This window comes from Desmodus rotundus, chromosome 2, assembly GCF_022682495.2.
Source record: "Desmodus rotundus isolate HL8 chromosome 2, HLdesRot8A.1, whole genome shotgun sequence".
Classification (NCBI taxonomy): domain Eukaryota; kingdom Metazoa; phylum Chordata; class Mammalia; order Chiroptera; family Phyllostomidae; genus Desmodus; species Desmodus rotundus.
The window spans coordinates 157,539,167-157,563,450 of NC_071388.1; the positions used below are offsets into that span (position 1 = coordinate 157,539,167).

At 33.9% G+C, this 24,284-nt stretch overlaps 1 protein-coding gene across 4 annotated transcripts in view; it reads left to right on the forward strand.

Moving 5' to 3' along the window:
• UBR3 (ubiquitin protein ligase E3 component n-recognin 3) overlaps positions 1-24,284 on the forward strand; it is a 200,602-nt gene that overhangs the window by 45,552 nt on the left and 130,766 nt on the right. For 2 of the 4 annotated variants that reach the window (XM_045196300.2, XM_045196301.2), the window contains exons 2-7: positions 658-797; positions 4,113-4,271; positions 8,540-8,683; positions 9,567-9,616; positions 19,507-19,573; positions 23,992-24,122. In XM_045196300.2, the coding sequence (XP_045052235.2) occupies positions 658-797; positions 4,113-4,271; positions 8,540-8,683; positions 9,567-9,616; positions 19,507-19,573; positions 23,992-24,122 (691 nt within the window). The remainder of the gene's footprint in view (positions 1-657; positions 798-4,112; positions 4,272-8,539; positions 8,684-9,566; positions 9,617-19,506; positions 19,574-23,991; positions 24,123-24,284) is intronic. The other 2 variants (XM_053918765.2, XM_053918766.1) reach the window with 2 other exon arrangements.

Below are 24,284 nucleotides of genomic sequence, written 5' to 3' on the forward strand. Positions count from 1 at the left end.
TAGCCTTCTTAATAAGATTATTTCTAGGCATTTTATGTTTACTGTGGTTATTTTATGTTTGGTCACAAAATATCTTAATTGTGATTATTGGATTGTGAATATAGAATAGTTTACTTCATTTTTGCTCAGCTATACCAATCATTCTTTAAAATAACTATAAATGAAATTGAAATGTACACATTTAAGTGTATAAACTTTTAAAATAAGTATTTATGTCACTTATCCATTAACTCAGTGAGTTAGTAATAGTTGAATTAAGGAATGTATATTCTTGAAAAATGATAAATTTATATTTAGTGGTTTATAAAGGATGAAATAATAAAGAAGTCCTTTAGTAATAAATTGCTATATAAAATAATAAAATTAATAAATTGCTGTTAAAAATATAAATCCTGTAATGAGATTTTCTTTTTGTATTCCAGTTGGAATTTAGCTGGTATGATCTTTTATTAAGAAGAAATATCCCTCAATGCCATTTTTGATTTAAAGACCTATTAAAACTATATATTCTTTTAATTTGGTGCCTTTAAAGTTAAAAAGGGAGAATGTGTTGGCTTTGATACTAGTTTGCATTCTGTTTATGGATATTGTAAATAGAAATACTGTATTGAAGATTAGATATCATTATTAATTATTATTTTCTCTTTCATATTACAGGTTTTGCAGAAGGCATCAAATTAAATCAAGCTCAAATATTCCTTGTGTTCCCAAAGACTTACTGATGATGTCTGAATTTGTGCTTCCAAGATTTATTTTTTGTCTCATTCAGTACTTAAGAGAAGGCTATAATGAACCAGGTATGTTTAATTAATCTTTTTTTAAATCCTCACCTGAGGACATTTTTTTTTTTTCATTGCTTTTAGAGAGAGAGAAAGGGAGAGAGAATGGGAGAAGGAAGGGAGAAAGAAAAACATTGATGCAAGAGAAAAGCATCAGTTTGTTACCTCCTGGGCATCTAGATGGGATCATGGGCCCCAGAGTGGGGTCACACATGCCAATGCTCAGACCGGGGTCGAACCCGCACCCTCGGTTTGTGCCCTGACTGGGAATCGAGCTTACAATCTTCTATTTACGGGCTGACGCTCCAACTGAGCCACATTGGCCAGGGTGAACCAGGTATGTTTAATCTCGTTTTTGGTAGTACTCTCTAAATTCCAGTTAACAAAGTTTAGCATTAATAATGAGGTGAATTTTTTCAGATATCATCTTTTGCTTAACATTTTTAATGAGGTGACTATGAAATAGTAGGTAAAACCACACTGAATATTAATTGAATAACCTCATAGATACTTTGTAATTGGCATAGTTTGACACTCTGTGCTCCTGGGATCAAAAATGATGTTGATAAAACTTACTTTGCCTTTGCATGTGAGGAAATAATCATTTTATAGGGTTAAAGTGACTTTATTTGCAATTATATTATGATTGAGTAGAATTAAGAAGTCCTGGAAATGTTTGAATTTAACTTAATATTTTTAGAAGATTAAACTACTCTTTCACCAATATTCATCTCTGGCTATCTATCTCCCTCTGCACTCTTCCCTACTTTTTTGTAGAGGTCTATATATTTTTGTTCCCTCCCTGTGTAACAACTACTGAGAGAGTCCACTGGCTCACTCTCATAGTACTGGTAGAATGCCTGGGTGCAAGCGTCATGATAGTGTTGGAAGGAGAAAGGATGCATGCAAATTATAGATATTCTTCTTTTTAAGATTTATTCACAATCTTCATTAATATACTTTAGTAAAATATTTGGATTAGGCTTTATTAAAGTTTTCATTCTGACATTGTGGATTATAGACATCAGTTAGTGGTATGAAAGAAATTTATTAATTGTTGTCTTTTATTTTTCTAATAATACTTGCATTTCTGTCATAAAACTTGCATTTCTGTCATAAAAGGGCTGCATTTTTGCATTACTTTTAGTTAGAGGTTTTAAATTATTTAATGTTATAAGTCTTAAATTTAATTGAAACTATGCTACACATTTTTATCTTAGGTTTATCCCCCACTCTTAAAGTGTGGAGAAATATTACATAGCATCTTCATTGTTCCTAAAGCTATCATATTATCTTCACTGTGAGCAAACACTTTTTTATTTCTACATTTTTAGCAAATTATACAATCCTTTCTTAAGTACCTCTACTCTTCTCACAGTATATGTTGTAAAATACAGAAAGAAATATTATTTTGATTTAGTTCTGATTTACCCTGTCTTTGAAATGAAGGAACCAGGGGACTGGCTGTGTTATTGAATTTGCCTTCTGTACGATTTCTCATAATCACAGCATAATTCAAACAAAAGTATATTATATTTATTTTTTCTTATGGTGACATTTAGCAGTTATAAAGGCAGATAACATGAATATATAGCTTTGATAATTATCTGTTACCATTATCTGAAAACATAAAGGAATGAATGGAAGCATTTTTTTTGTCATAAGATGAGCTTCATGAATTTAGATTCATGGTATTTTCCTCTGTATATAACCATTTGTGCTCAGCATAAATTTCTTGTGTCTGTGTGAAAAAAAAACCACTTTAAAATTAAAGAAAAGACTTGAAATTATCTAATCTGTGGTAATGGAAGTTCAGAGATCTTATGGTTTTACAGTTGCCTTGAATTCCATTTTTCATTTCACCCTACAGACCTCAGACCAATGTCAGAACTTATGATAGAGCCCTTAGAAACCAAAGCAAAGCAAATGTTAAATATCTCCTGTGTTACGGCCTAAGTCATTGGGGAAGGCAGTAAGGATGAATAATATACAGTATCCATTTTCTACTGAGAAAGTAAGGTTTTTGGTTTGGGCTCCAGGACTCCGAGTTATCTAGAATTATATTCAAAGATTGTCTTTGATAGGTGTGAGTTCCTTGGGGGTAGGAACTATATCTGATTTAGTTTTGCTTTTCAGTGCCTATTATGGAGTAGATGCTGAATTAATGAATGAAGTTGATGTCCCCTTTCCTGGGCACACAGGATCCTGTTAGCTCCTTTATATGCATCTTCTTTTAACCATTTATGGCTAAGCTCTAAGTCTCTGTATTCACGCCTTTCTTTTAGATCTCAGTTTCTTTAAAAGAATCTTTGCCTCTTAAATATTCTTTTTTCAGTTACTGTGAAGTTTCTCTTTTCTCCTATCTCTACTAGGCATATATTGCTTCGTATTTTAAAATTCGTCTAGTAAAATCATTTATGTTTATGAAAACAGCTATTTTTCATTTTAGTTGCTTTGACCTTTAGCTAACACAAGTCTGTATTTTTGGAATATGATAGAAGATGGGTTATTTGCTACACAGGTTTACATTTAGAGCTGACATAATTTTGTCTAATACTTTTACATTACCCTCAATGTATTTGATTTTGGTCTTGTTGTATTTTAGGGAATTATCTTAACTTTTTTTAAATATTGTCTAATTTTGAAATGATCTATGATTACATTTATATATCTGGAAGTATAGTACCCTCAAATTGAATACTTCTTATACAAATTAAATACTTAAGACCTTATGATGTGAACCCTTTCCTCATAAACCTTTTCTTACAGAACTGAATTCCTGAGCAAGTCTGCCCTTGGCTAGGTGCTGGGTGGATACCTAATTTCCAAATAGAGTTCTTATATTAACTTTTTTGATTTATAAAATAAGTCATCTAAGTCAGTATAATTTTAAAAGGATAGGGACTTATCTAGAAAAAGAAGATCAAAAGTATGAACAGTAAAATGACAACAGAATCACCACTATCAACAACTGAACCCCCCAAAACAAAAATGAACTAAGCAAACACCTAGAACAGGAACAGAGTCACAGAAATGGAGATCACATGGAGGGTTATCAGTGGGAAGGGGGAGGAGGGAGAATGGGGGGAAAGGTACAGGGAATAAGAATCATAAATGGTAGACAAAATAGACTTGGAGGTTATGAATAGTATAGGAAATGGAGAAGCCAAAGAACTTATATGTATGACCATGGACATGGACTAAGGTGAGACAATGCTTGTGGGAGGGGTGGTGCAGGGCAGAAGGGAATAAAAACATTTTTTTAAAGGTTAAAATATTGTTATTCTTATAAAAATATTTTAAAGAAAATTAATTACATTTTTTTTTCTTTAGCAGCTGATGTACCATCAGAAAAAGACCTTAACAAAGTCCTCCAGCTTTTGGAACCTCAAATTTCCTTTTTAGAAGATCTAACTAAAATGGGAGGGGCAATGCGGTCTGTTCTTACTCAGGTTTTGACAAACCAACAGAACTACAAAGATCTGACTTCTGGTGAGTAAAGTATTAGAGTAGAAGAATGTTAAAATTTACTTATATTACTATAATTGTTATATATTGGGTTATTTTACAACTTAAAAGTAAAATGTAGATTTTCTTCCCATAAGGCTGGAAGTTATTAAGAATACCTTTTATTTTATGGATGAAGAAACCAAACTCCAGAAAAATTAAATGACTAATTCAAGACCTTACAACTAACTTATTTTGAAGTTGGGACTAGAACCCAGGTCTCCTAACTTTTGGTGTGACATAATTATAATTATATTCTTCCATCCTTGCCTCAAACAGTAACAACAACTGTTTTTATGTTTTCATCTTTGGCATTCTAAACTTTTGGGTTGTATGGCCTAGGATTTTATAATAATGTAGAATTTAAGTTATAAAACTTGGAATTGTTGAGTATGTTTTTATGATATACTATACTGTTATGTAAAATACTTTAGTTTTTACACCTTTAGTTTAGCTCAGATTTATCATATAATATATCAATTATTTAAAAATCTTGTTACATTTTAAGTAGCATTTTTTATGCTGGCTCATAAGCAGCATGTTTTTAAAAGTAAAGTTTATCGTGTTTCTTGGTATAATTTTCATATTTATTTTTAATCACGTTATTTAAAGATAGTCTGCCATATTTATTTCTTCAACAAATACTTAAGTATCCACTGTGTGTTTGGCTTTGGGCTAGGTACTAGAGTTTGGGATGCAGAAGGTCATTAATAAACCCAGTAATCCTGTTCCTACCCTTATAAACCTCTTAGAGTCTAGTGAGTGAGATGACAATAAGACCAAAAAATTGTGTAATTATAAGCTGTAGTAAATGCCATGAAAGGGTAGGACAAGTGTCATTAAAGATTGACCTAATTTCACTTATGGGTAGACATGAGGAAGCTTCACAGAGGTTCCTCAAGGGGAGTTGTGTGATAACGGGATGGTTAGGTTCCAGGTGGAGGACATCTTCTGCTTCTGACTGTTGGATTAGCCCTTATGCCATAAGCAACATAAAACCGGAAACAAATGAAAGACACCTTTTTTAGGCATTGAGTAACAGGCTATACAAGACTGTAAACCTTTGAGTGAAAGGAAAAGTGTGAGATGAGCCCCACAATTGCCTTGAATCTCTGTTGGGGATAACTTCCTGCCTGTACTGTGGCAAGCTGGATGGAAACAGAGCATGGTGGTCCAACTCTGCTAAGGAGGCAGAGCTCACATTTTAGGACAGATGAAGCAGCTGGAAATTGGAGTCTTGGGGGCAGAATACCAAATAGAAGTGGGGCAGTTAGGTGAGGGATCCCTGAATGTGCTTGGCTGAGGAATGAGACATATGAACAGAATGAGACCACCTTAGGCTTACTAGAGAGTGACTGCTATGGGGTTGAGAGCAGAATAGAAATAGTAGAGGTTACGCAGTATTCAGGAGACATTGGAATTTCAGTCCTATCGGACCACAGATTCCTTATTAATGCCCCAGGCATCTACCTGAGACAGAAAGCCAAACCTTGGAGTAAGGGCTAGTCTAGGTCAACCTTAATGAAGTCTAAAACCCTGCCAGAATCTGCAAGGAAAATAGAGCATAGTGATTATTCCTGTCAGTTTAAAGGGCCTTTCGAGGACCTTACCTTTCCACAGATTGCTCTTTATCAAAGTGTAAAATCAAACCTTCACGAGTTCTAGGCAATCAGGTCGTTAATTTAACTGTTTCCTACAATTAAAATGAATACTCTTCATAGGAAGATAAGAGTCTGGAATATTCTATAATGTGTCATTAGAATGTCCAGTATATAACAAAAACTGCTGGGCATTCAAGAAAATAAGAAATTGTGCACCATAACCAAGAAAAAGAATAGTCAATAGAAAATGACTTTGAAATAGCACAGATACTGGATTTAGCAGATGGAGATATTAAAGCAATTATTATAAATACATTTAAGAAATTAAAGAAAAACCTGTTCAAATAATTATGATTCAAGAGATAAGAATCTTAGCAAAGAAATATATACAGTAAAAGTCTAGAACTGAAAATTACTGTAGAGTGCAATAATTTCATTGAAAAAAATTTACTGACGGGTTTAGCAGCAGCAGACTGGAGAAGGTAGAAAGACTCAGTGAATTTGGCCCTGGCGGAGTAGCTCGGTTGGTTAGAGCATCATCCCGATATGCCAAGGTCCTGAGTTTGATCTTTGGTCGGGGCACATGCAGGAAGCAACCAGTGAATACACAACTAAGTAGAAAAACAAATCCATGTTTCTCTGTCTCTCTCTTTCTCTTTCCAAAATCAACATAAAGTACAAAATTATTTTTAAAAAAGAATGAATTTGAAGACGATCAATAGATTATTTGATACAGAGGACAGAGAGAAGACACAGCAGAGCTGCAAGGATCTGTTAGATGATCAAACTTCAGGACCGGGGGTGGGAACTGGGGCATTAAAGCACACTTGGGGAAATCATGACTAAAATTCCCAAGTTAGATGAAAAACAGACTTATTGATCCAAGATGCTTCACGAACTCCAACAGGATAAATATAAAGAATATCACATCAGGCACCTCCTAGGTAGCATACAGTGGGACCAACATGGAAGTGCGCATGGGTGAGAGTGAGCTTATTTTTTTAAAAAGGGAGTAAAAATGGCTGAAATGAAATGAATGTAAGGGGATAGTGGCACAAAAAAGTCTACTATATTAAGCTAGCTCCAGATTAGGTAGGTGCTCAAGGACCATATAAGATTTTACACATCATTTTTCTTAGGCTCATTGTGAGGGATTAATGAAATACATCTTGTTAACTAAAAGTTATTAAAAATTTCGTCTATCTTATTGGTGTAAATATTTGACTTTCATTATTCAGGAGACATTTAGTCATTTATTACATAGAACCCTATGAGTTTTTTATTCTTTGTAAACTAATTATGGTTGTTTTTAATATGGAATGTATTGAAGGATGAATGTATTTCTATTTATTTAATCTGTTTTGGAGGGGTTTTTTTGAAAAACCAGCTCAGAGTGTGCAAAACTGTTCTCTTGCAATTACTGAGGGTAGCAAAGAGATGAAATAAAGAAAAGCTCAGCAAATACTAAAGGAACTCACTTACATATTTTTATAATCAGAGAAACTGAGACCTTAATTTATTAAGATATACAGTCTGCCTAAGAGATGGCAAATGACATGGTAATTTGGCTTTCAGATAGAGAATAATTTTTTCTTTAAAGATACTTTCAAATATCAGTGTTTTCATTTAGTATTATTTCATCCTCCATAATATATTTACAAACAAAACAATGGAAAAGAATTGGCAAAAATTAATAAGCTGAAATGCTAAAGTGAAAAATCTGGCATTACTTAATTCTCAGGCCTAAATTTTTCAATATGTTTTGGAATTAGTTTTACCTGATACTTCTGTAGAAATTATGCTTTTAATTTCTTTAAAAAATATTCATTTATTTTAGAGAGAGGAAGGGAGGGAGAAAGAGAGGGAGAGAAACATCAATGTGTGGTTGCCTCACACACACCCCCTACCGGGGACCTGGCCCACAACCCAGGCATGTGCCCTAGACTGGGAATCAGACCTGCAACCCTTTGGATCATAAGCTGGTGCTCAATCCACTGAGCGACACCAGGCAGGGTGCTTTTAATTTCTTAAATGTGATAATAAAAAGCCTAGTAAAACAGGAGTGAACAGTAATTTCAGTTGTAATATTTTAAAATTTCACTCAGGCATTATCTTCTCTAGGAAGCCTGTTCTAAGTACTCTGCGTTGGGTAAGTTGGCTGCACGGTATCATGAGAGCAGATTGTCGAACCAAACGGTGAAGTCTGCTACACAATCTTCTTTACCATATTGTCTCTACCACTTTATCCCACCCACCTGTCCTGATGTTTGGTCATCCGATTCTATAGAGCCTTGAGGCTCTGCTGTGCCTTTCTCTACCACTGATTTTCAAGTTCCTTGAGGGCAGGAATCATACCTTATTAATCTTTGCACCCTCTGTGTCTTGCATATAATCTCTGGCATATTTTAGATGTTCAGTTACTTAATAGATTTCATTATTTGTTATAAACATGCCATACATTCTGGGATTTTTTTTAATGCCAAACATGAGCACAAACATGTATGAAGCTACTTTATATCATTCATTCTAAGGTTCTCCCTTCATTAGCATATTCACCTATTTTATATATGTATCTATTAGTGACTGAGTTGGCTGTACTTACATTTAAAATGGAATATTTTAATCTTATTTTAAATTTGCTTTAAATATTAGGTGTTGGGGAAAATGCTTGTGCAAAGAAAAGCCACGAAAAGTACCTTATAGCTTTGAAGAGCTCTGGACTTACCTATCCTGAGGATAAACTTGTGTATGGTATACAGGAGCCATCTGCTGGCACTAGCACTCTGGCAGTTCAAGGTTTGTCTAAATATTTAATTTGGACAATGGTAACTTTTCTGTATTAAAAAAAAACCAGTAAACTTTACACATTATTGTAGAAATTTAAATAATGTGTCATTTTTTTTGTAAGGAAAGTAATAAAAGTTATAAAAATTTAGAAACAAGAAAAATAGATTAGCTAAAGAAGATAAAGTATTTTTCTTAAATGGAATTTGGTTAGTTTATTAAAGTTCTAGTTCTAATTAGTAAAGAATGTAGCAGTTGGTATATTTAAGAGTAGTAAACTATGAGCCAAAAGGAAAAAGGACTCATGGACGTGGACTACAGTGTGGTGATTGTGGCGGGGGGGGAGGAGGGTGTAAAAGGACTAATTGGTAATGGAGAAAAATACAATAAAAATGAAAAAAAACCCTAAAAGGAAAGATACTTTTGAAACACCATTTGCAATGATTAAATTTGGGTTTTCCTGGAGATTTCCTATCAAAGTATGAAGGATTAGCTCCAAATTTATTAAAGAAAAATGTTGAGCTGTGGCCAAGTGGCTCAGCTGGTTGGAGCATCACCCTGTTCACCAAAAGGTTGCAGGTTTGATTCCTGGTCAGGGCATATGCCTAGGTTGAGGGTTCGATCCCTGGTCAGAGCACGTATGGGAGGCAGCTGATTGATGTTTCTCACTCACATCGCTGTTTCTCTCCTTCTCCCTCTCTCTCTAAAATCAGTGAATATATCCTTGGGTAAGGATTAAAGAAAAAAAGATAAATGTTGAACACTGCCAAGATAACTGTTAGAATGAGGTGTCTAAATGTAACAAAACTCAGCTATTGATATTATTATGTAGCAAAAAAATTTTAAATAGAGCATTATGTAACTATGAAGGGTAACTTTGTTTTCCTTTCCAAAGGTTTTGCAGGTGCAACAGGGACATTGGCACAACTAGATTCTTCAGATGAGGTGAGATTTAAAATTCAAAATTTTAAAAAATAGAATTTAAAAAGTTTTAAAACTGTACAGATATATGGTTATTATCTAGCTTAAATTCTTCATTTGTAGACAAGGACACTGGTGCTCAGAATGGAATAACTTAGCGACGATCACACAAGTACTGAGTGACAGAATAAGGACTGCTGCAGCTGGATTTATACTTGTTTGTAATCGACTTCTCTTCTGACAGCTTGGAAATGGGAGATAGAAAGAGAGTAATTTCTCCTTAGAAGATATCCCCAGATTTATCCAAATTGCTCTTTATACGTACAGTGAAATTATCTTAAGAAATGTAGTGAAGTCTAGAGTAATTTATTAAAAGAATATGAAATGTAACTGCTTTTCTCATCTCATACTACAGTTATATCTAATATGTCAAGGATTTTTTTTTAATTCAAGCGTGTGATCTTTATTTTCTTTTTCTTTTTTAAAAATTTTTATTGTTATTCAATTACAGTTTTATGCCTTTTCTCCTCATCCCTCCACCCCACCGCAAGGATTATTTTTAAAAGTACTGGGAAATAGACTGTCAATTTGAAATTTCAATTTTTATAGTGTTTATTAATATAGTAAATATTTCTAATTAAAGTCCTTATAACATTACTGTTTGTGGTGAGGTGGGATGGTTTCTCAAAAGCCAAAATATGAGAATACTTGGTTGAATATGAATGGTGCCTGTGCACTTCATTGACTGAAGCTGGCAGAAAAGAAAGGAGTTTCTACTTGTATCTATTTCCAGTAGAAACTTCAGAACACTATTACAGAATGAAAGGGTTTGGTGCTGTTATTAAACCATTATTAAGTAATCTAAAATATCTTGACATGATCTAGAAAAATTTATAATTTTATGTTTGTATTTATATGGTAGATTAAAACCTTCATATCATTTTAGCATATCTAACAATATGCATCTAACAGCCTTGCTAACAATTCTACTTTAATTTCATGAATTGGATTTGATATCTGGGCAAGTGGAAAGCTGATCTTCAACACAGGTGTCTTCTCCCGTGTCTAGGAGAGAAGTAACATTCATTTTTGTTTTGGCCTAAACTCTCTGGATTAGCTTTTAAACTGCCAGTGGAGACTTTGTTCGTGCATAACTGCATTGCAACAACACCGTATTTTAAGATAGGGTGCTAGAAGGAGATCTTTTGTGTGCATGGGTCCAGGAGCTTTTAAATCTCTTCTACAAATTCTTAGGTGAATACCAGAGGATTTGAAATACGTTTTTTGTTCATTATCATTCCTTCTAATCTGTCCTTCTTAGATCCTTTCTTCTCTTCATTCCTCTTAGATTCTTTGTTTCAGCAGCTTCTGTGTTATGTATAATCATTTGTTCCTTAATTATGATTATGGCTTAGTGTGAATATCATAGTAAAACTTTTTTGATGGTGATAACTTTAGAATACTTCATGTCAGCACCTATCCTCATAATACACTATTTTTGTGATAGTAGCTGAGAAGATTTACTGTTAGAGCATGTAATGTGTATTTAACTTACATATTTAAAAGTAGTTTAGATTCTGTGATCTTTAAATCATATTTTACAATCAGGATTATGTTTTTAGAATAATTCTAGAATTATGAATTCGAATTTTAGTCTAATCAGAGTACTTTATAGTTTATATATTATGCTTTCTAGTTGGGAGAAAGATGGGGTCATTTGGGCATTTGAAATCTTAAGAATTTGAGGTAGCATTGTTTAGTTGGAAGTAGACTGAGGGATATCTGCTTTAGTTTTTCTTTAAGAGATACTTGAGCTTTAGAGTTAAGGAGACCTGAGATTAATCTTGTCATGTACTGTCACTATGCTTTTTGCCGTGTTATTTAACTTTTGAACATCAATTTCCTCATGAAAAGAATGATGATAATTCTAATGTCAGGATTAAATATGTTAACTGTGTAAAGCACCTATCATGGACCAGATACAAATTAGGCTCTTGATAAATGTTTTCTGTCCTGATGATTTATATGTAGAAGGGGTCCAAGTATTTGAATTTTTGAACTCTGTGGCTTATATTACAGATATTTCTCCTCATCTTCCTAGAGGAATTACTTTACTAAAGCGTGGTTTAAAAGTAACGAAGTTTATCTTTAAAAATGTAATTAAATATTAAATACATAATGCACAAATGAATACATGGTCATTGTTTTGCCAGACAGTTCAGATAAAATAAAAATCCCCCCTCTGTCCTCCTCCCCCATACCAGCCCCTCCCCCTCCTCTAGGTAACTACAATTAATAGTTTGGATGTCCTCGACAGACCATTTTCTACGTAGTTAAATAACTATGTGCCAGTAGAAAAGTGCAGTGTGTGAATGTGTGCTTGTGTAAGTAAAAAAAGATCATGCTATTTTGTGTCCTGTTACTCCCTCTATAATGTTTGTGCAAGTCCATCTCTGTCAGTACTTTTCTTTCCATTTGCTGTGTAGCATTGTGACATGTGGATAAACTGCAGTTTATCCAGTCATTTTCTTATTTTTGGTTTTTTAATTGAAGACAATGCTTGCATTTCTTTTTTGTGCAGATGTGCATATAATTCTCTAAATTGTGGAATTGCTAGGTTATAGGGTATGCATATTTTGAATTTTAATAGATTGTATTTCTTTGTGATTATAAAAGTCATACACAAATATTTAAAGTGATAAATATGGAAAAGTATAAAGGTAATATCATTACACAGGGGCAATCATAGAAGAGTTTTAGTGATCAAGTCAGGAAGTTTTCTGTTTTAAGGCTGTGATCATAATTTTTTATACAAAAACACATAGTCATTTTTTAATTGATTTATGTACTACAGAGCGTTTTTTGGTTCTGAACACATTTCAGATCTTGAGTTAGAAATGGAAAAGTCATGCAGTATAACAAAGCAAAGATGAGAATGGGGAGGAGGCAGTTTGAAGGTTATAAAAATTAAAAATGCTACAGCTAAAAGTGACTGTAAAGTCCGTCTTGCCTGACTTTCTTACTTACAGAGGAGGAGGCTGAATTCCATAGGATTAACTGATTCACTCAGGCTAGCGCATTTCTTCTAGTTGTAGAGTTGGAAATTGAGATTAGGCCTCCTATCTGTTGGTCTAGAGGTTTTTCTGTAAAGTGAATAAACCACTGTTCTTATTACTATTGCTATACAGCAATTTTGTCCTAAACTCTAGCTTAAAACTACCATTTTGTTTTGCTCACAATTTTATGGCTTAGGAATTTGGGAAGGGCAGGTGGACACTTTTCGCTTGGGTTATCTCACATGATTCCAGTTAGCTACAACTGCAGTCATCTGAAGGCTTAGCTGAGAGAGAGATTTAGATGGCAAAGGACTGGCAGTTGATGCTGCCAGAGAGCTGAGCTGGCTGTTGATCAGACTGCCTACATGTGGCTTCTCCAGCCTGGTGATTTCAAGTTCTTGGATTTCTTACGTAGTAACTGGCTTCTCCTAGGGTGTGCAGCCCAAGAGCAAAAGCTGTAGAGCATTTTCTGAGCTAGCCTTGAAAGTGACATAGTGTCACATCCACTGCATCCCATTAGTTTGAATGAGTTGCCATGGTGAGCCCAGATTCAGTGGGAGGGGATGTAGATCCCACCACTCAATGGGAGGATTGTCAAATAATTTGTAAACATGTTTTAAAACTTTCACAAACTGGTTGTGACATTTGCCACTCATTTCCTTGGATTATTTTATTACCCCATAATGACTAGTGATTATAGCTAAATAACACAACAATTGATTATAGATTTTTCCATCTATGTCAGTGGTACTTATATGTTGAGAAAAACTACAACATGATAATGAAATACCAGTGTAGCCAGAAATGGCTCCTGTAGCATTTTAATTAAAATTAAAGTTTTTCTTAGTATAATAGTTACTCTTTTATATCAAGAAAATAAAAACTTACAAGATTGTAAGATTTTTTATTTTTAAAGTTGATCTTTACCTTTGTAAAGCAGAAGGGAATACACTAAAATTTTATGGGCATTTATTGCAGCTTAAGGTATAAATATACTTTTTATTTATAAAATATAAATAAATTTAAGTTAAAATATAAATAAATATAAGTAAAGTATAAAATATACTTCTGAGCATCATAATGAAATAATGAAATTATTGTAACTCTTTGTTTAGTCTCTTCTTCGGGGTCTTTAATCCTATTTTATTCTGCTTTCATTAATGGAAAACACTATTCTATTAGGATTCTATGTAGTGACCTACATATAAAAAATTCTGTTTGGGCCTAAGTATTGTAAATAAGGAATGTTAATTGAGTTTTAGAGTGATTTATTTAGAGATAAAATATAAGAATTTCTACCCACTCACTTAAAAACTGTCATTAATATTTTAACTATATTGTGCCTTTATTCTTTTCAAAGAAGTTTTTACATATATTACTTAAAATGATAAAATGCAAGCAGTAATTTAATAAAGGCTGAGTAGATAAAGGAGAAAGTAGATTTAGAGATAAGATAGATGGGAAGAGTGTAATAGAAGAGTATCCAGCTACAGATGTTCCTGAACAAATACCTATTTTATGCCATTTACAAATTTCAGTAAGGCTTTTATAGTCGTATCATATGTTTTTGCAACCATAGACACAATGGTGTGTTGCTTTTAGTATTTATATTTGAAATTTAGTGAAGAGCTGGATTAGGCTTAAAGATTGGAATTTCTATAGCCATATCCTACCAGCCCCTGGAATTACTGAACAAACCCTTTTCATGATTTCATTCTTATAATTTAACAAATTGTATAGAAAGGAAGAAAGGATGAGAAGAGGCTAGTGACATCTCAATTATTATAGAGAAAATTCTAACAATTAAAAAATGCTGTAACTTAGAATTTAGGATAGGAAGAGATCCTAGAGGTAATCTAATTTACCATTTCCTTTAAAAAAATGATGAAACAGATTTGAAATGGTAACTGCAACAATATTTCTTTCAATTGCGAAGAGTTTTATTTGAATGAGCATACATATTACAGTCTACTTAATGTTATTCATACAAGTTGTGTCAGATATTTGTCCCCACTGTCCCTGGAATAACAGGGACATTATGTACTCAGCAGTGCTATTTATACACATGACATTCTTCACACTCCTTATTTTGTGTGTGTGTGTAGCTCATATGAAGGAACAGTAGAACATGTTTCTGTTCGATAGAACCAGAAAAGGAAAGAAGAACACATTTTAACTTGGAGATATTTTTAAATTTAAATATACATTTATTTATTTTTATTTAGATTTATTTATAAACATCAGATAAATCATTTCAAAAGAAAATTATCTCCAAAGTTGTATGTACATGGGTCTAATTAGAGAGTTTCTCAGAGGAAATAAGATCTTTTAGATTAAGGTAACTTTTCAAGGAAAGATTATGTTCACTGTGGCCATTGTCATAAGCAGTGACATTTAAAATATGACCTGCCACCTTGAAACTATAAAAATATGAATATGAATGCCCACTGTGGAAAAAATTGAAAAATAGAAACAAATATGGAAAAGAAAACAGTTACCTTTGGCCAGACAATCAAAGGCAACCCTTTAAAAATGTTTGTTTGTTTATTTCTGGGCTTTTTCTGAATACTCTTACATATTTGAGAAATAGTTATGTTATTTCTTAGAAATAAATTAAGTTATTGTTAGATATGCACACAATATTTTTGCCTTTATTCAAGACAGACTCCAAATGAACAGTTAAAACTAATTTGTCAAACCTTGTAACTAAAGGAGGATTATTAAAATTGAAAGTCAGAGTTGCTTTTCATAAATGAATAGATAAAAGAAAATTAACTGATTTTGGAGATACAAGGTTTAATTTTAATTTTTTAAAAAGTCATTTATTGATTTTTAGAGTGAGGAAAAGAGGGGGGAAGGGAGAAAGTGAGGAAGTGAGCCAGAGAGAGAGAGACATTGATTTGTTGTTCCACCTATTCATGCGCTCATTGGTTGATTCTTGTATGTGCCTTGATGGGGGATTGAACCTGCAATCTTGGCAGGCATATCAGGGACAGACTTGTAACCAACTGTGCTACCCGGCCAGGGATGTTTTAATTTTAATTTGTTAGTTGTCATAAATTATATTAACAGTTAAGGGTGGGGTAGAGAATCATTGAAATATTTAGGGAGGACCTTAGGAATATCTAATATATTTCTTTTTCGCTGTAGGAATTGATTTTACAGCTTTGGTAATTGGTCATCCTCTCTATAAACACTTCCAATGGTAGGAAGCTTACCTAGTTTAAGAGGCAACTTGTTTGCTTGTTTGATAGCTCTCATTACTAGGAAGTTCTTCTCAATACCGTGTTAAATATCATTATTTTCACACATTTCTTGTTCCTCCCCTAGAATAATTTTTTTTTACTTCCATATGAACCCCCTTTAAATAGTTAGCTTTCGTTATTTAATGTTTTTTTGTTGACATACGTCTTGCACTTATGCACCCCTTTTGGTAATCTGTCATCTGATTCAGTATACTGCGATGGCACATTTTTGGATAAGCGTACTGTGCCTTTGTTAAGGCCGGAGACTTTTTGTTGGCCTTTTAGCAGCTATGCTAAAGTGTTGGCATGAAACGTCTAGGATTTTTTTCCCCCCTCAAACTTACAGCTGACAGTTAGAGCTCTCTCTGTATGTGCAGAGTTGATGTAAAGCAGACAATCTCGGGTTACAGTTTTATCCTATTGCTCTAATCTCTCAAGATCTCTGTTGGATTTTGTATTTATAACCCGATATATTAAATATTCCTTTTAGCCTTGTGTATTCTGTACTAACCTTCTTTGAGTATTGTTTTAATCTGTCTTCTTTTTGTGTAGCTCACATTTTTTACATTTGTCTAGTAAATCTATCAAAGAAAGAAAGAAAGGTGATTTGCATTGAGAAACCATTTGTTGACTTTTCAGGCTTAGAGTTTGAATCTGTTTTTTTTTAACAATCTTGTTTTGGATTTATATGCATATTTTGTGCCTGAAACAATGTGACATCGTCTTTCACTTTTCTGTCCATGGACTGGTTAAGGTCTGGAAAGTGTTCTAAGGGGCAAGTGTGCAGTTGCCGTCTGGGTTGAGATTGCCCTTGGTTTATTTACACTCTTGCCTCTTGGGGCACCATCTTCCCCCAGGGTTCTCTGTTGCTTCCTTATGGATAAATGGGAAGAACTGTAACTTCCTTTGATGAATTTGGGGAAGGGTGGGATATTGTGGCCATGGTAACTGCATTGTTTTTGTCTTCCTTGATGCCTAAAATCTCCACGGCTGAGAGGTATTCCTGTTCATTAAAAATATTGTTCTTTTTCAAAATAAAAATATGGAACTTGTAATAGATTACACAGTAGTCCATTCTCTTGAGAAGATTGTTGCAATTAGGATTGGAAATCAGAACTAGTATTTAACAATATTAATTTAGAGCTACAATCCATATTCATTATTGAGTAAAGAGAAAATAGATACTAAGAAAAGATAATAAAATTACCTATTATTATCACTTAGAGGTGACTTTCTGTAAACATCTGTATTCTAACAGATGTTTATACAGGGATAGGCAAAAGTAGGTTTATAATTATGATTTTATGAAAGTTTATTCTTGTATTATTATTTATTCATTATTGTATTATTTTTCATGTGAACAACTATAAACCTACTTTTGCCAACCCAGTATACACATAGTGTATTTTAATGGTTTCATGCAGTACACGGTATTCTATACCCTGCTTTTTTCACTAATGGTAGTTTTGAACATCTGTAACAAGGAGTATATTTTAACAGATTTTATTTGTGTAGATTAAGAATACTTAAATGGTTTTACACTCCATATTTTATTCTACATATGAGATCCCTTTCTCATTTATCATAATTTTTTAACATCTATTTGGTCACAATTAGCTCTAGTGTTGTTTTTCTTTATAGGGTACAGGTGTGCTGTAATTTACCTAGTCCCCTGTTGTTGGAAGCCAAAGGGGTTTTTTTTGCTATTATAAATACCATGTGATGAATACTTCTGCATATAGTTCCTACTCACATATCTGATTATTTGTCTAGGATAAAATCCTGGACCTGGAATTTCTGTTCCAGTGATAAATATAATTTAAAGACTTGTATATATTGACAAATTGCCATTCAAGAAAATTGTACTGCTGTATACTCTCACCAGCAATGTGCAACAGTACCCATTTTCCTGCCAGTTCGGATGGAGATAATCTCCTTTCCTAGCTGTGGTTGCTGTATACTTGGTGTCCAGCCCAACTTACTGGTCTATGTTTACAGACTTCTGTTGTTGTGCCTTTGCTTACACTGTCTTTTCCTTTTAGAATGACTCTCCCTCCTTTGCCTGCTTAATTTTACTTATCTGTTAGACTGTACAGCTGGGAAATTTATAGAACTTTGTATTTCCATCACCATTGTTTGATCAAGGATATTCTTTTCATAGGAAGTTTATATTTGAAATAATGAAGTAATCCTAACCTGGGATATAACATAGTTTTCCCAAATTTGTCTTTTCTCTCAGGGCTGTATTTCCTAAATGGTTATTAGCTAAAATCTCCGACTTTGGAATCACCTAGGCCCCGTGGCATGATTCTACATTCTTGTGTCTGTTTTCTATCTTCTGAGGCTCCAAATTTTATTCTGGTTGAGTTTCTTCAGTGGCAGGGGTGAGGGTGGCAGAGGTGGAGGATAGTGTAGTTTGACTCTCAGTCCTACTGCTGGGCAGATTGCCAAGGAGGCCTCGGCAAATTGGGGATTAACAGGGAAGGCTTATTGAAGTGCCCAGTAAATTGAATGGCTGAGCTAAGTGGTAGCTCTGGGAAGCCCCAGTCTGGCCCTGAGGACTGATGCTGGACTTGATAGAAACCTGAAGACTGCTGTGTGTAGGCCAAGGAAGCTATACCAGTAGATAGAAGAGCAACATGAAGTTGAGGCTACTTTTCTGCTTTGAAGATTGGATGGGCTCTACTTGAGAAGTCTGGGCATTTGTATTACAGTTCTAACATGCCACCAACACCATTGTTAACACAACAGACTATATGCCAAAATACTACCATATATGTCTTTGTAATACCAGTTGGGTCATATATGTTTGGAAAATAGGAAGAAAATTGGATTCATATGCAATCTTTCCTATTTTAGGAGAGGTGGGAAAATGGAGTAGAATGGTAATTTTTAGCTAGAGGGGAAAAAAGCTTGAAATCACCTACAAACAGCAAGAGCTTATTCAGCAACACTTTAAAGAAAATTAGAAATGTGCACCTGTATGTACCCAGGGCTCCCCTGAGAGGCACACCCCTAGCCTCACCTTGGTTTCACCCCTAGCCTCACCTTGGTTTTCCTGCTGCTTGCCCAGTTCTTCCTCCCTTCGTGTTGTCTCAGCTCCCTAGCTTCCTACTCTGTTGTGGTGCAGTGCTCTGTCCCTGGAGGCTGCCTCTCACCCCTTCAGGGTGTTTGTCTGAGCATCCAAATGATCTCCCCAGGCACAGGTTATGTCTTAGAGTCTCCAAAGCCTTTATTCATTGTTTCAGCCCCTCATCCCTTTCTCTCCTTCCTTCCTGTGCTAATCTGCTTCTCCTCCCCTTTAGCTTCTTTGTTAATTTGATGTTATGTTTATAAGGTTAGGAAAATTTTTATTTTGGCATTTTGCATTAGAAGAACATATTAAGGGCTCTAGTGTTTTAATACTAAAGATTTTCATTATGTATTTTAATCAAAATTAGCAGCATTAAAAAGATACTATATAAAATAGATAAAAGTAAAACATGTTAATATTTAAGTGAATATATAAGCACGATTATATTATATATTAATCAGTTATAAGCATATTTAATAATTTATGTAATATATGTAAGTTCACGAGTAGCGTTGTAATGCTAGTTTTGTTTTCATCCAGGAGGATCAGGATGGGAGTCAAGGCCTGGGCAAGAGAAAGAGGGTCAAGCTAAGCAGTAGCACCAAAGGTATTTATGTTTTATTTTTACCTTGTGCAAAATGCTCCTAAAATGCCTCATCACTATGAACACTCAATTGGCTAGCCATATTGACATCAGAGGTATTTAAGAAGAGAGTTAGGTTATTATATTTGTCAAATAATGGAGAAACTGTTGTTGAGGGGGTGATTGTGGGGATCTCAAAAGCAATTAAAACCCCTACTATTGGGATTTTGTTATTATTTTTTTTAAATAAAATGTTCATTATCATATTTGAGCCAGAAAAATGTAAGTCTTCATGGATTGTTCAATTTGGATCCAGTGTTTTAGGTGTAAAGTTTTAGTTTGGTTTATATCTTTTTATAATCTGGGGTATGCATTTTCTAGAGTGAAAAAGGACAAATAAGGGAGAGATGTTGAGAGATGCTAAAAAGTTTGTGAATGAATAAATATGAGAATGAATGGGAAGAATAGCACTTAACACATATTAAGGGTTCAGTGAGGACTTAATACATGGTTACTCAAAGGAGGAAGTAGATATGCCTATAGCAAGGGAATAGATTAGTTACAATAATAATGAATAATATTTATTGAACCTTGGTACATGCTAGATGTAGTGCTAAGCACTTCACGTGGGTTGTTTCATTTAATTCTTAAAGAAATCATATGAAGCAAGTTTTATTACTAATATTTTATGAACTAGAAAGTGGAGATGTGTTGGAGATCACAGCCAATGGGAGGTAGATCATTAATTCAAACCCAGGACCTAAGCTCTTAACCAGCATGTTTTTTGGCTCTCACTGAAAGCTTTTCTAGAGTACCTGATTTTAGTTGGCAGCCTGTACTTTGGATTTTTGCCATGGTCAGAAGTTTAACAAGGTCTGTTGTCTGGGTTGGTGTGGTCTATTAGAGTCTCCAGAATTTAAAGTAATATTTTGATGGAAAAGAAGATCCTTATTTTTGACTGATTAAGTATATCTTGTGGAATATTTAAGACTGCTTGGAAAGGTGGAGCAAGCAGGCAGTGACCATTGAGGTTCATTTTGTAAGTCTGTCCTGAGTTACTTAGGCTACTGTGTTTAACTTGTGGGCTGCTAGCAAAGGGCATGAAATTTGGTCTGTAGGCCAGGATGCACACATACACACCTGCTCCCCCTTTTCTTGGCTCAGCAGAGTCTGTGATGCCTGAAGAAAATTAGAAACCCATGTGGCTACCTGGCCCTTTGACTTACTTGAGTTGTTCATGTTTTTAGCAGAGTCCTTGAGTCAGTTCTGGGTTAGAGCAGATTATTAGGTACATGCTTGAGTTTAAGCTTTGGGACGCCCAGAAAATACCTTTTATGGTGGAGGAGGACATTGTTTTCCTTCAGCCTGAAGAAACTCTGGCTGAAGGTACTTTTTATGCAGACTTAATGTTGAAGTTTTTCTTTTATCCTGAATTTTTTTCACATTTGGGATTGGATTGTCTTCTCTTTCTCTATGATAAGAAGTAGATGATCAGTTACTATTTTTAGTTATGTATGAACATGGAAAAAATGGTTTTTGCATTAGTAGAACCCCTGGTGTTTTAAAAAAGTGATTATTGCTTTTGAATATATGTGAAGGGAATGGTTTAGTTTGTGCAAGAATTTGTTTCAACAGGTTGAAACTGAGCTGAAAATAAGATACATAATGATAAGCAAGAGGTGAGGCACTGTGCTAAACACATTACTGCCTATTCTCAAAACCTAAATTTCAAGGATAAAGAAATGGAGGCCTAGAGGGCTGTTGCTAACATGGCCAGCGTTGTCACAGTTGTGAGTTGCAGAGTCAGGGCTCCGCTGTCCTAATAAAACCTTTACCTTACTCATGCATTTACCGCACATACTGATTCTTCAGTGATTTCTCTTTAAAATTTGGCTTAAGGTAGTTTAGTCATTGTACAAGTCATGACAATTTAATCAATATTTTAAAGGTAAATAGTCATGTATAACTAATGGAAGCATTTCTAACCACATTTCTATAATGTAACACATAAAAAGCACATAATATGTGCTTTAAATATCTTGGGAAATTTGACATCACCTATTTTAAGGACAATAATGAAGACTATCGTGGGAAGCTTTTTTTGGGAGGTCTGAAGATGAAAGAAATTGAATTACACATAACTGTAGCTATTTGAATTTTAGTAGAAGGCACAGCTTTTCTGGTGCATTTAGATTGTTATATTTATTTAGAACAAAGCTAATGTATCTTTCCTTCTAAATGCTTACAGTAGTAGAATATTATGGTAGCTTTTCATTTGGTTTCATTTTCATTCAATATGATCTTGCAGAATCATAACTATAAATTCTAAGATTAATGCTGCTAGTTTTGTTCAGCTTTGTAATGTGTTAAAAAGCATCTGTGAGGGTTTTATTTATCTATATCTATTATTTTAGTCTGTTAAATTTTCATTCCTGTTAGTGCCAAGTGAATTGTGAGAATTAAAAGGCTTCAGTAACGTGCTGTGGATTATGTTCTAATTTTTAATTATAATCTTTACATTTCTGCCACATGATTCACTTGGGTCCTAATTTTATTACTTTTTGGCTTAGAATCTGTTAATGTGTATCTTTAAATATATTTTACCTTATTTTTTGCAAGACTGGTCTCTTTGTGTTTTTAAATCATTGCTATGTCCTGGGAATAATGTATTTCAGGAGGAATAGATTTCTGTTTTACAAATAAGAAATTCTGAGATTTGGAAAATAATTATTTAGTTTCTAATAAAGGGATGCATAGTGTAACTGTATTTATATTTTTACACCTATTACATATTGCTTATACTGAAGGCACCATTGAAAGGGACCTCGGTAGGGGATGGGTAGATACTTTTGCCTTGCTGTAGTTAAAATCATAGTGTTCCCAGATTAATAAATTTATTATTCTGAAAATAATGGGTTATTAATTGCTGATGGAAAAATTGGGTTTGAGTTATGTCTAATAAGAACTGAATCAAGTCTTATTAAACTCAGAATGTTTTATAGAAGAATCAGCGATGACATATGGAGTTTATTGTTATTTTTTTAGACTCATTACCTGAGGGAGATGTGGTATGAACACATTACTCAATAATGGAACTGAAATTTGGTAGGGTTAATTGAAAAAATTCTACAAGGTTATCCTGCAAGACAACTTGAATTGTAATGTAGTTGTGGTTGTGCCTGTGTATTTTGGTGCCTGTGGTACTGTTTTTTCAGATCTTTCATCTGGCACTAGTTCCTGCCTAAGCACTATCACTGAACCAGTCCATTCACAGTTGACACTTGGTATATCCTTTTGGTGTACTTATATAGAGTGAATGCTTCAGAGCAGTAGCCCAAGATCATTCACTCTAACAGAGATTAATAATCAGAATTTTCTAGTTCAGCCCTGGCTGGTGTAGCTCAGTGGATTGAGTGCCCGACTGCGAGCCAAAGGGTTGCCAGTTTGATTTCCAGGGCACATGCCTGGGTTGTGGGCCATGTCCCCAGTAGGGGGCGTGTGAGAGGCAACCACACACTGATGTTTCCCTCTCTCCCTTCTGCTCTGTCTAAAAATAAATAAATAAAATCTTAAAAAAGAAATTTCTAGTTCATTTTTAGGGAAAAATTAAAGTGAGAGAAAGAGAAGCTAAAATATTAAAAAATTTAGTTCAGCATATAAATGTTGAGACCTTTCTGTTGACTTGAGTATGGCAAGGATTTAGACATTAGTAAGAGAGAGCTGAGCCTTCAAGGAGTGGCACTTAGCCTTAGAAATAGGCTTTCTAGTAGATCATTTTCCCTCTGAATACTTATATTAAAAATGGGCCCTGTATGCATGAAGAGGGCATCTTGAGTCCGGTATTTAACACTCTTTATGCTTTTCTTGCTATATTTCTACTAGAAAACAGTAAATGCTTCCGTATACTACAGTAAGCAATGCACTAGTAATTATTTTCTCTAATGAAGTTAGTATTTTATTATGAAGGATAATTTTGAAGAAATAGATAAATTATTGAATTTATAAAGATTCCCCTTTTAAAATTATTAAAAATTAAAAAAATTTAGATAACTTTGGACTTTATGTCCTTAATATTATATTTTTAGCTTAAAATAATTATTACTATTTTAAATTAGGTATCATGAATATTGTTCTTGTAAAATAAGTATTTTGATCTTAGAAATTTTAGATAAATGGCTCATGTTCAAGGAAAAATAATTACTTATTTTTTTAAGTAACTGCTTTATTTTAAAACATAAGGATTAAATATCTTCTTATTTATGTACTGTGGAGATTATAGAAAACTAGCTTGATATTGTTAGTATTATCTCTGAATTATTGAAAGGATATCCTTAATGTTTAAATACATTTAGGTGTTTGAGTTTGATGGTTTATTAATTATAGTAAGACTTAAATAAGATGAGGAACTTAAATCATTAGATAATAAATTTTTTCTTATGCAGATCAATCCATAATGGATGTTTTAAAACATAAAAGTTTCCTAGAAGAACTATTGTTTTGGACTATAAAGTATGAATTCCCCCAGAAGATGGTAACTTTCTTACTCAATATGCTTCCTGATCAAGAGTATAAGGTATTTACGTTTTTTCCCTCTTCCTTTCTTAGCTTTTTCTTTGCTGAATCTTTGTAATATATTTCTCAGCTGTGGCTTATTGTGCTGTAGCTCTGAGGAGAGGGCAAACATACGAAAGAGCACAGGGTCTGCAGAAAAGGCACTGTATTAGAGATCCGTGGC